Genomic DNA, 13375 nt, shown 5'->3' with positions numbered 1-13375 from the left:
CTGCAATTCCCTTTCTGAGTATATACACAAGAGAAATAAAAACCTATGTCCACAAAAACCTTTAAATAAATGTTCACAGCAGTATTATTCATAGTAGCCAAAAAGTATGAACAACAATAATATCTCATCACCGGATGGAACTGGTAAATAAAATGTGGCATATCAGTACAATGGAATATTATTCAGCAATAAAAATAAATGAAATACTGATACACTTGACGATATATATGAACCTTGAAAACAGCATCCCAAGCAAAAGAAGCCAGTGACAAAGAACCACATACTGTATGATACTGTTTATATTTAATGTTCAGAATAAGCAAATCGATAGAGACATAAAGTAGGTTAAGCAGTTCCTAGGACTGGTGAGGGGCAGGGAGATGTGGGAGCAAGAGGGTTTAGAATTTTCTTTTTGGGAGAATGAAAGTGTTCTAAATTTGATTGTAGTGATGGATGTACAAGTCCATGAATATACTAAAAGCTCGTACACTTCAAACAAATAAGTTGTCTGATGTGTGACTTATATCTCAGTAACGTTATTAAACAAAAGACATAGGTTTGAATATATTATTTCATACCTTACTTTTTTCTCACTCAATGTAATGGAATCTTTGCATGCCCTAAAAGTTATTTGATTTTGCTATTTTTAAGGGCCATCGAGTTTTAATGAAAGTAGACGTACCATCCTTTTTTTTTTGAAGATTTTATTTATTTATTTGACAGAGATCACAAGTAGGCAGAGAGGCAGGCAGAGAGAGAGGGAGGAGGAAGCAGGCTCCCCATTGAGCAGACAGCCCGACGTGAGGCTCGATCCCAGGACCCCGGGACCATGACCCGAGCCAAAGGCAGAGGCTTAACCCACTGAGCCACCCAGGCGCCCCCGTACCATCCATTTTATACACACACACACACACACACACACACACATATGTATATGTATAAAATGTGTATAAAATACATTTGATATATGTATAAAATGTCTTCAAAATGCTAGGCATTAAGTAATCAATATCAGTCTGTCCTACACTATTTGATGTTTAGTTCTCCACACACTTGTGTATTTTTTGTTGTTGTTGTTTCTCTATAAACCACGTTGGAATTTACGAGGTTTAGCCCGATTGGTGTTGACTACTTGTCCATGAAAGTCATAGCAAATAGCGATTGGTCATTTTGCTAAGGCACACATTTGGATCTTACACGCTGAGATACTGATGTGTGGAAGTTAATTATTTTGCTATTGATCTATCCCGTATCACACCTTAATGAGGTTTATTCATGAGTTGTGGGAGCTCAGGAGGGTCTCTCAAATGTAAAGGGTTTACACAGCTGCTGCATAGTGGGATTATGGTTCTTGCAGTGATGGCAAGTGTAAGATACAACTTGAAAATGAAAATCCGTATAGATTTATGAGGGGAAAGATGGCAGAAGTTATTACAGTTTTTAAAACCAGTTGGACTAATGAGGTCAGGTTTCCTTCTCTTCCAACAACTTTGTCATGGTCGCCACAGGGCTGACTGGATCTCGGTTGTAGTTCCTCATCAGCCCAGAAAAGGTTGAGTTTAACGAAGTTCAAATCCAATATAACAGTCTTACTGGACCACTAGTAAATAAATAAATGTGTACGTTCATCTCTGAGAAAACGTTTGGCACAATTTTTAGAGTAGGGAAAATTTTATCCAAGCCCTGGTTCCCTGGGGTTCTCGTGGGTCCTTTATATTTTCTTCTTCAGATACTGAAATTCATTTATGCTGAAAGAATGACTAACTAGCCTAACAGCGTGTGAAGGGGAGGCGAGTTAGGTAGGTCGGACCCCTTAGAATTCCACTCCAAATGTGGTCACCGCTTTCCCTACTTGAGAATCTGGCCACGTGGTCTCAAGAGGAGAGACACTCACTGCATAACCACCATCACCTGTGACACTCGCCTTCAGCTGACGTGAGCTGTATGGAAATAAGATGCAGAATTCTCAGAAGGAAATCCAGAGTGGCTCCTGAATGTGACTTAGAATTCAGTGGCCACTTGGGAGAACCTTGGAGGTGGAGCTGGCTGGCTTCCCAGTGGGTTCGTTTGTTACTCAGAGCGATGGCAGTGTTTGGTTTTAGTTCAGCCTGGCATTGTTTTCTTTTCGGAGTGAGGAAGCAACAGTCAGTGTAAAAGCCAATATGAACGTTCTAACACGTATTTTTGTGTGTGTGCGTCCATGTATTTAAAGTGGCTGGCTTTGGGAAACAGCGAGTTAAAAGCCCCAGGTTTTGCATTTGAAATATTCTTTGTTTACAACCATGCACGGAGATATTTTCCCACATTTTCTTTTTTATAAGTTCTCCAGTGATGTTTTCGTGGCCTTTCCTGGGAAGATCTGTCTTTCCATTTATCAGAACAAATGGCAAGCTGGGGACCATTTAAAGTCGTTTTTTTTTAGTTAATAAAGCCAATCTTCTTGTTCTGTTATGTTAAAAGTACATTATCTTTTTATTGCCAGCTCTCTATGGCTAGGTCTGTTTTCTGTCTTAGCAATCTCAGGGCTGCCCCACTTGCTTACTGGGTAGAGAATTACAAAATCAGCAAGGGTAGGGCAGCAGCAGCTGACTGACAGTACAAACCATTTCTCAAAATAACCACAACAGTGCAATCCTGATGTGTAATTTACGTCACAGTCTGTTTTTATGAAATAGTTTGTGGCATTTTCATTTCTATTCCGGATGGAATCTTGTGCTCTCTCCCTTTTAATCAGGCATTTAATTTATTTTTATTATTAATACTTTCCACTCCTTGTCTTGGCATGCCTCCAGTTGAACAGCTTTGAAGAGGGGGGGAGAAAAAAAACAACCACCAACAACCCATCTTCCCCCACCCCACTCTTCAACATCAGTTTAACTGCAAATGTATTTTCCCCTTTGATGTGTACTTACTTCGGGTACTAAGTTTACTGCCTTAGGAGAGATGTAGAAATATGGCGGGATGCGTTACACACAGACTTGGACTTGCATTCAGGAATTGATAAAGTTGATGTACAACTTTGGAATTTTAAACACTTTCAACCAATCCAAGCTATGTAGTCATACGCACTGCTGCATTTTGCTTTTACAAATGTCTTTCTGTATAATGTCCTGTAATTAGAACAGGAAATCATTGAGTAACTGTAAGATGAATAAGAGCACTTAGACTGAAAGGAAAATTACCTTCCGAGAAATTATATTCTCTCTCTCTATTTTTTTTCTTTTGTTTTTCTTTTTTTTTTTTTTTTTTTTGCTGCATGTTACAATGTTGGTAATGATAGTAACAGCTGTAGCTGCTCTTATCTGTAGAATTTTCATGCCTAGGTTTTCTGAAATAAAAAAAAAAGTTCCTTTTTGGTAATAATCAAAAATGAATGGACAGAAAATAGGAAATGCCTAATTATGACAAATATTCAGTGTCACAACAGAGCAGCAATTAAATGGAAACTTCAGTATAATTGTCAATAGCAGTAAGAATTGGACTGGTGCCAGGTACATAAAGTTGATGCTTTGCCGTTGGTTGGTTGCTAGGAGCAAGTTGAAAAGTATAAAGCTTTGAGAAAGGAATGCCTAATGTAATAAAGTAACAGAAAGAAGCATAAATCATTGTAAGAGCCTCTCGTATTGACATTATTTTACTTAAATTGTCTCAAAACTAGACATCAAGTTTTATAACATGAGCAAATTCATATTTGCTTGGGGAAAAAAAAGAACACGCTATGTTGTCTTTGAAGGACTGGGGACTTTGTGTCTCAAGCGTAGCCTTCATACATATTTGGAATCTTTTAAGTGAAAATCTTTAAATGTTTGTTTCTACTGGCATCCAAATGCATTTGCCCTAATACGATTAAGAGAACTAAAGGGCAAAATACTTGGCAGATTTTTCAGTTGAGGTAATTAGGTGCAGGAAGGAACATGCATACTTTTTCCACCAGGCTCTATAAAATCCTGGTGCAAAGATTTTTTTTTTTAAGCTTACTGATTTTAGAAGTAGATTATAGTGGTTTTCAGTAAGCATAATAGTGTGATGTTTCCGAAACAAGCCTTCCCTTCTCCCCACCCCCCCAGAATGAAAAAGAAAGTTACATTTCTAAATGTTGTGTAAAAGATAAAAGCAGATTCCTCCTCCGGAATTTATGTTTTCCGTCTCCTGTGCATTTGGCCACCATTATCTGTTTTAAAAAAAAATAGCATTATGGATATTTGAAAGTCAATGCTCCATTAATTCATTGTGTTTGCTATTTCATGCATCTCTCTTTGTATAAAGACAACTTGAGCAACGTGCTATTCAGAATGAATGCCTGCTCTTACCCTCTCCACCCCCCCACCCCTTCCCCATTCCCAGCCCAACTCTGAGGATTAAAGCAATGGTATACAGTTACTGTTTGAAAAGCTTGGGTGGAGTCTCATGTTATAATTACAGTTTCTCTGTGGAATTCTGTTTTGGACTTTGAAAATATATAAATAAGTGAAAAATTGACATTGAGAGAGGTTAACAAAACGTGTAATTATGATATAAGCACAGGATTAGAGTAATTTTGGTTGAGCATTACAAGCAGTGTACTTTAGGTATTAACTTTTAATAGGTAAAATTCTTCTCATTGAAGTTGAAATGAGGTTTAGTAATTTTGGGTCTCTTATTCCCTTTGAATATTTCATTTAAAAATAGGCATATTCACTTTTTTTTTTAATTGGTGGAGGGGAGAATTGAGGAATGGGATGACATTTTAATAGAATATCATAATATGGTTGAAAATTTCAGTCTTTGGGACCAACAATTTATTGCTGATCATTTTCTGTGGACAGAAATCAAGTAGTGCCTACATAACCCAACCAACTACCACTGACTCAAGTGTGTTAGAGTAAGATTCCTTGGGGTGATTCTTTGATTTCTTTTCCTATGTGGGTGTGGTTGAAAGAAAATCTTTGTTCCAGGAACACTTTGTTTGTCTTTTTGCTAAACAAATGTGCAATTTATTCATTCTTTATTCATTCTTAGATTTATCTGCTAGACCTATTATGAACTAGAAAGGGGGAAATGTCCTATGCAGCATTTATTGGTAGCTTCTGTTTCATGGGTACTGCATACGCATGTTTGTTTATACGTACATGAAATGCATAAGGAGGAAAGAAGTAGCTAAGGAATTTAAATAAGAATTCTTGAAAGGGTTGTTTGGCTTTATTTGTTTCTTAGTGTACTAGGGCAAAATAAAGTATGACAGCTGTTGAACAATTTAATAGTTTTGTAGCTGTATGAGGAAGAAGTTAATTTAATGCAAAGGCTTAGGGGAAAGTTATAGGATCATAGAATTTTAGATCTGGAAAGCTCTTCCAAACTCATAATTTTATTCTCTGTTATACATACTTTTCATGTGAAGGTGACCACGCTTTGTCTTGAGGAAAAAAATATTTCTCCAGTTAACTAAGCACTAGTTAACTGCATCTAGGGTAAAGTTTCTCTGAAGACACCTCAGAGAAACTTTACCCTAGATGAATTGTTGGTTCTTCCAGATCTCACCTTTACTCTGGATCTTCTCTTTACTCTCACCTAGAATGGTTTGTTAATTTTCTTAGCAGTCCTGAGAGTCTCATGGGCTTTGTCTGCTTTTTGGGGAGTTTCTTTTTTTTTTTTCCTCCTGTAAATATTAAAGGCAATTCCTCTGGGCATGTCTAATTGTAAGGTTGGAAATTTGCCTCTGTCTAAACAATGCCAAAATTCTGGTCCAAATGGAGGGTTCCTTTCATAAGGAACAAAATTATCATAATTTTTGTTTTGGTATTATTAAACATCACCACATTAAACCAGGTCCCAACTGGGCTTCTAGCCTCTTAGTATGGGAGAGGTTCAGGAGGCACAGGGTTTCTGGGCTTGCACAACCTAAAGTTGGCTTCATTTCCTATTATGTGGGTAGAAAGTAGGAAGGAGATATATGTAGTAACCCCCATCCATGGGGGGTACATGCTGAGACTCCCAGCGGTTGCCTGATACTACAGATCACATCAAACCCTATAGATCCTGTTTTTTCCTAATCATACAACCTAAGAAAATGTTTAATTTATCAGTTAGACACAGTAAGAGATTAATAACAATAACTAACAGTAAAACTGGACACTAAAGTAGTCTCTCTCTCTCAAAATACCTTATTGTACTGTACTCACCCTTCTTCCTGTGACGTGAGATGATAAAATGCCTGAGTGGTGAGAGGAAGTGCGACGAATGACATAGGTGCTGTGATATAACGTTAGGCTTCTACTGACCTTCTGGTGATGTGTCGGGAGGAGGGTTGTCTGCTTCCAGGCCGCTGCTGAACACAGACGGCAGAAAGCAAAACCTCTGGTAAGGGGGGGACCACTGTGCATAAAAGATGTGTCTCTACTGTTAAATCATGGCAGTGTGAACTGCAGTTTTCCAAAATCACAACAAGCTAACTTAACCGGAGTGGAATTCTGACCTATAACTGGATGAATTGTGCGGTTTGTGATGACAGAGAAGTTTCGTATTTTCCGTGACCAAAGGCCGTCACCCTCATCCCCAGGACTGTACCTTAATTAAGTCTCTAATAATAATTAGATGTTAAATAAACAAAGATTTTCTTTCAACCACACCCATGTAGGAAGAGAAATCAAAGTATTACCTTAATGATCATAATAATGTTGTTATTTGTATTTGTGACATTTTTGTCATAAGGAAAGCCCATCAAACTTGCAATTAAAAGACTGGGTGACAGTGTCACATCCATCACTTTCTGCTTTCTTGAGAGCCCGGACTAGTCACTTGGGTGTATGAACCTGTTATCTCACCTCCGAACTGGGGGATATTCATGAGCAGTAATCCTACGAATAGGGTTGTCGTGAAGAGCAAAAGAGCTGTGTTTTGTGAAAGACCTGTGTAATTTTTTTGTTTTCCTATCAGTACCGGAAATTATGGTAGTATTTCTAAACCAACAGTCCGTCTGTCCCTCTTATTTTTGGTTTTGAAGTCTTTTTTCATTTGCTGTCTTCTGTGCTACCTGCAGCAATCCTGGGAGAGTGGCGAGGAGAAAAGAATTTGGTCCTAGATTCTGTTCTGCGTACGGGGGTTGGCGGGGGCGGCTTTGGCTAGAAGCATATACCTGAAAACAGGTTATAAGTATATATATACTCAGGAACCCCAACTTGTGATGTTTCAACGTAACAATTTTTGACTTTACAATGGTGTAAAAGTGATATGCGTTCAGTAGGAAGTGTACGTTGAGTTGTGAATTTGGATCTTCTCCCAGGCTGGCAATTTGTGTGGCTCGATCACATTGTGGTGCTGGCCGTCCGCGACCAGCCACAGCTCCCAGGCGGCCATGCACTCACTAGGATGAACGTCCAACACAGAGCCATCCTGAGCCCATGCAACCATCCTGCTTTTCACTTTCAGGATAGAAGTCAATAAATCACACGAGATATTCAATACTTTATTATAAAATAGGCTTTGTGTTGGATGATTTTGCCCAACGGAAGTGTTCTGAGTACATTTAAGGTGGGCTAGGCTAAGCTACAGTGTTTGGTAGGTTAGATGTATTCAGTGCATTTGCAACTGAGGATATTTTCAACTGTCAAGGGGTGGTCGGGACATAAGACCATCAAAAGTGGAGGAAGATCTGTGTGTGTGTGTGTGTGTGTGTGTGTGCGCGTGTGCGTGCGCACACACACATACATACAGAGAGAGAGATAGCAAAACCCAAACTCAATAAATTACTATAAGTCTGTGCAAGAAGCTAAACTCTGACTCAGAGGTAGTGGTTTCAAAGGTTAATGTGCATGAGTTACCTAGAAGCTTATTAAAAATGTAAATTCCTGGGCCCCAACTTTAGAGATTCTGAGTTAGTGGTTGTGGATGGGCCCCTGGAGTCTGCCTTTTCCCAGTTCCCCTATGTGATCCCAGGGCGGGCAGGCCCGGGATCGCTCTGAGTGATACTGTCTCCATCATAGGACACATTTCCAGGACATGAACTAGAGCGAACTTGCTGGTTTTTCTTCCAACTAAAAGTGGATTCCTGGCTTGGCCTGTGTTTTGGGAACTGCATGAAGAAAGAAGGATAAGCTTTTCGAGCTGGGGGGTGGGGCGGTGAAGAGAAAACAAAAACAAAAACCCACCAAACAACAAACAAAAAACCCACATCATTTCTAAGCACCAAAGAGGCCAGGGAGCTGACTGGATCTAGAACAGAGAACTAAGAGGTTAGAGATGGTATTATCATGAAAAATGGTCGGAGAAAAACAGGAGGAGAATGAGGGGATGAGAAGAAAGTGAAAAGCTCCCAAGAATCCAGGTGACACCTTCTGCAAGAAAACGAACTCTGAAGCCTCCATTCTTTTGCTGTCATTCAACCTGAAAAGCAGAACTTCCCCCATCTCATTTCAAGAACTTGGAGATACTAGCGCAGCGCTCCCCCAAGTACAGAAAGCCAATAGCACAAGCAAGATAGACTTCTGGGAGCTGTGTGCAGATGTGCACAGTATTTACTCTTTGCAGGAGATGGTCTTAGGTGCTGAGCCGCCAGTACAGGTCCGGGGGGTTCGTGGTTATGCCCCTCCCCCTCATCCACGATGTCTTGGACAAGTAGAGGATAATAATACCATTGACACATTCAGGGGCTGCTTCTTTCAATAGGACTGAGATACTCTAATGATGATGTTTGGTGAATATTTCCAGTCAAAGCTTTTGTGCTTTAACTCTCCAGAAAGCACAGATTTGAACCCAAAGTGTCAACTCGTGTCTTGGTCTGCAGTAAAAATGTCAACCCGAAATGTCTTGGGATGTATATCAGCATTTAAAAACTGAACTTCATCTGGGGACTTGCGTTCAATATAAATATATTTCCTTGTAATTAAATACGCCAGCTGACAAAGTGGCTGCCCGCAGACCAGGCAGGCGTCTAAGAAACGTAAACTGTTAAAAGATGTCCTCTTGAAAGCGGCGAAACATCTCCATTCTCGGAGAAGCCTCCAGCCGGAGGAACTAAGTGAACATAATTAGAGATACATCTGGGTATTGGCCTCCTATCTGAGAAGGTCACATGCACACCTTCCGCTGGTACTGGTTATATTCCATCATTTGTTCTGTCCTTACTCATTTGTCTCCCACTGGTTACCAGATGGCCACGATAATGTTGGTATCCTTAACAACTGTCTTGTGCAATTCCCTGCAGCGTGGTAAGGACTCAAAATATGAGCGTTTTCCCTTTGGATAAGCCAGTGACATATCTGGGAATTGCTCACAAACGCCCCGATGGTGTAGTTATAGGGAGTGATGGCAGACTAGGTCATGGAGCCGAGATTCGGCTTGACGTGATCCAGGTGGCAGGCTATCAGAGGGGAGCTTTTGCCATTCCTCAAGCTCAAGATGAAGGAAGGGGTCCTCCAGGCCGAATCTGGTTTTTATAAATAAGCGCTTAATATCGAGAGGTGTAGATAAGCGGTAAGATCGTTGTGAAAGGGAGCTTCGTGAAAGTTGCTGAGACGTCCTGAGCGAAGTTGGTTCTGATGGAGCGGTCACAGGACGCTCAGGGAGTCCTCTCAGCATGGTTCTCAGAGTTGTGCCAAGTTACCAGATGGGTTTGAGGCACATTAGAATATAGGGAGCATGGGAAGGGGGGAGGGCGGGGGGAGTGGATGGACCAATCAAGCCGGGTTAGATCATGCTGCAAAAACGAATAACCCCCAGATCACAGCCTCACTTAAAACAAGGAAGGTTTCTTTTGTGCTTGTGTTCTGTGTCCATTTCCAACCAACAAGGGGCTCTGCTCCGTGTGATTCTTGCTCCAAGACCCTGAGTGGCAGCTCAGCCGCTCTCTGAATCATTACAGGTGTGCAGGACAAAGAGAAAGAGAGAGTGTTGTCAGTCAGACACTGACCCCTAAAGTCACCACTCACTTCTGTCCTATTTTATTGGCCCCAACAAGTCACAGGGCCACTTGACTGCCATGGGACAGGAGGCACGCATGGTCTTTCCACAAGATCGTAAAGAACCAGAAATATTTGTCGATGGCCCTAACCACCACCAGATTAGTTGATGCCACTATCTGAACTTATGGTCATCTCTCTGGGGCCAGATGACCCTTCCAGGGCCTTCTAGCCCTGAAAGATTATACAGTCTAATGAAAGAGCACTGGAAATATGTAGAAAGCAGCTCAACAAAATTCCAATTTTTCCTGTGATGATGACTTTAATGCTTGAAATATATACATATCAGACCCTTGGAAAAAGGTTTTTGGTTCTGCTGCTTGCTGATGACCCAAAACTTGCTTCATCTTTCTCTAGGGGTCGCCCCGACTCTTTCTTCCCTCCACCTTTCCTCTTCCCTGCCGGTAACCAGAGGTCCCTTTAGTGGAACCGGGGTGGTGAGATGGGGCTGGGAGAATGCTGGCGTTCCCAGACTGGGAGAAAGACGAACCGGTGTCAGGGTCTCACGGAAGACACGTTTTCATGACAAAACAGAGGGACCACCGCAATTAGGCCACGGCCATGACGGTTCTCTGTGGGAGGCAAGAGGGTAACGGAAGTGTTTTCTCTTTTGTCTAGGGGAGGACGAGGAGGAAACGAACGTGATCGTGCTCAGCTACCCTCAGTACTGCCGGTACCGATCAATGCTAAAACGCATCCAGGATAAACCATCTTCCATTCTAACGGACCAGTTCGCGCTAGCCCTGGGGGGCATCGCCGTGGTCAGCAAGAACCCTCAGATCCTGTACTGTCGGGACACCTTCGACCACCCAACTCTCATTGAAAATGAGAGTATATGCGATGAGTTTGGTGAGTCTTTTGTTCGTTTTCCTACATGAAACTTGTGCATGTGTGTGTGTTTCCTTGTTTTGGGTTCTTGTGCAGAGCTGCGATGGGGAGCAAGGCTTATTTTTCACCAGCTCCTCCTTTCACTTATTTTCACCCGCCCCTCCCCTCCCCCAAATTGTCGTGGCATAAAGCACCATTGCCTCCTGGGCTGCCTCTGTTTGCTAGGGTCAAAGGTGATTATTTAGAATTTGTTGTTCAGTATAGGGTCTGAAGTTGCTTGGTCGACCTTGAAATTGGACTTTAGGACAGGAAGCTTTCATGTTCAGTCTTTCTTAAAAGGCTTCGACTATTCAGATACTGGCTTGTTTTTTGTTTGTTTTTTTTTTTAACTGATCTCTCTCTCTTCAGTGTGATAAGGAACTATAAAAATGCGCCCATTGTAACCACTTCAGTACTCTAAGGTGAACAAAAAGATTGATGATAGATCCCTACGCCCCTTAATTTTTTCATGTACATGTATGGATACACATATATATCCATCTTTGGTGGGCACAGTGTATAAAAATATGTATAGATATTTATATATCTATCTATATTCAGATATATATCTATCTATATATATCTTTATAACTACGCCTCCCAAAGATGGATATATGCACACATAATTTTGTCTGCATCTCTCCTAGCTGATCGGTCATGTGTCTCTATAGATAGACGCACAGGCGAAGATATATCATAGGTTTGGGAGACTTTGCATGACGCAGTGAATGGCTGGAGGCAAGCCAGGCTCACATCTCTCACATCTTCAGTTTCTCATCTGTTTGTTGAAGAGATTGGATCATATCAGTGGTTCTCAACAGGCTGGGCAGGGATATCAGAATACCCTGGGGGTGCTTTATCCAGCTAGACATATTCCTTGGAAATTCCTGTACTTACAGAGACATGAGAACCCCCCCCAACCTCCCCCTACCCCCTGCTTTGGGATTGGCCACCCTGGCGTGACCAGTGTGATGGCTGACCTATGCTGAAATCTCCTCTTGGGGATCTGGGAGGACAAGAGGCTGAGACCCATGGCCCAGAGAGAGCATTGATGGGGTCACTTTGAGTCAGAATATCGGAACAGTCCTTGATTCTGTCAGTTAAGGTTTTCCCAAGCCTCCCCAGTTTGTGGATTATTCAGGTTCAGATTTTTCTGCTTAATTGTCACAGGCCTCAGCGTGGTTTGGGAAATCCACTGTGGCCTCCATACTCTGATTATTTGCCACTCAGCAGCCCCCTACCTGCTGCAGAGAGCTTGTAAGTAAGAGTGTCATGAAGAGATGATCCAAGAAGGAAGGGGGGAAAGAGGAAGGGGACCTCGGTTCATCAGACATGGCATCTTTTTCCTTATAAACTTTTTTTCGGATGCCTTTCCCAATTCTGCCTTACCAGATGACTGTCAGTCTAGAAGAGAACAGCAGCCTTTATACAAGTTATTTATTCCTACTTCCAAGAAGAATTTAGTGTCATATTTTTAATACTCAACTGTTGTAGTCATGTAGGTGAATGAATCCAATGTATCTTTTCAAAAAATGCCCTCTCTTTCCAGATCTGCGTTTACAAATCATCCCTTTTTAATTTCAGGGTGTTTAATTTCTGTTTTCAGAGTGTTTTTGTGTTTTGTTTTGTTTCGTTTTTTTCCCGCATATCCCCTACTCCCAAACCCTCTGTCCTGCTTGCCACTCAAGACATCTATAAATTCCTGACACAAAATAAAACTGAAAGAATGCTTTCCCTCATTTAAGAGTAGTCAGAGTTAGGGTATCATAATGTAACATAATGAAAAATGTTTTAACCTTTTTGGCTAATTTAAGAGTTATTAGTCATTGAGCTTCAAAGCTGTTGCGTCTGGAATTGGTAATAGAAAGAAGTTCCAATTTAACAGTGATCACAATGGTTGTTAAGAGTTACTAAATTAGTTTTAAATGTTCTCCACAAACACAGGCATCTGACTTTTGAATGTTTTCCTGAACTTTTCTTCTGGTAAAGCTAATTTTAATGCTGTTTTTCTTCTTCAGCCTCTTAAAGTGGAAACTTTCTTTTGGAATAAAGGTACTTTTAAAGAGCTTCTAGATGGTTAGTTTAATAATTAGAATATTAGGTTTTTCTTTTTATGGAATTTGTACTTCAAATAGTTTGCACTTCATGTAGTATTTTGTTTTAGTAAGTGACCCCCCCCCAAAAAAAAGCTTATTTTTGACCTGATTTGAACACCTTCACCAGCATCCCTCCCCCACCTTCCACTCTGTGGTCCTCCAACTAAATTTCCAGAGAACACCCTTTTAAACCTCCAACTGTTTGTATTTGAAATCAACATGGGTGAAAGGGTTTGTTAAAACGTGGGGTTGGGTTTCTCCAACCAACTAACAGTTGGTAGAAGAACATAAATTTAATTAGTGACTAGCATTAAACAAATGTTCCTAATATGAAACACTGCCAGATGACCAAAACACTTCTGTCAGATTACCGCGGGTGCCAGGGGGCCCACAGATGAATTTTCTGCACAGTATATATTCTGTACCACACTTTTGGCGACTCAGTAATTGGTCAAATGTAATTTAGGTAACAGTATGCCT

At 41.0% G+C, this 13375-nt stretch overlaps 1 protein-coding gene across 2 annotated transcripts in view; it reads left to right on the top strand.

The window, feature by feature from the left end:
- Nucleotides 1-13375, top strand: part of ARID5B (AT-rich interaction domain 5B) — a 174182-nt gene that overhangs the window by 76581 nt on the left and 84226 nt on the right. Inside the window, exons 1-3 of one of the 2 annotated variants that reach the window (XM_032842314.1) lie at nucleotides 1553-1557; nucleotides 1682-1686; nucleotides 10551-10781. In XM_032842314.1, coding sequence (XP_032698205.1) covers nucleotides 10616-10781 — 166 coding nt within the window. In that variant the 5' untranslated portion in view covers nucleotides 1553-1557; nucleotides 1682-1686; nucleotides 10551-10615. Of the gene's footprint in view, nucleotides 1-1552; nucleotides 1558-1681; nucleotides 1687-10550; nucleotides 10782-13375 lie in introns of those variants that run through there. The other variant, XM_032842308.1, reaches the window with a different exon arrangement.

Source organism: Lontra canadensis, unplaced genomic scaffold (genome assembly GCF_010015895.1).
Source record: "Lontra canadensis isolate GAN:19392208 unplaced genomic scaffold, GSC_riverotter_1.0 scaffold3, whole genome shotgun sequence".
In the NCBI taxonomy this organism is placed as follows: domain Eukaryota; kingdom Metazoa; phylum Chordata; class Mammalia; order Carnivora; family Mustelidae; genus Lontra; species Lontra canadensis.
The sequence above is the reverse complement of the archived record's forward strand: the minus strand, read 5'-3'. Positions and strand labels throughout refer to the sequence as shown.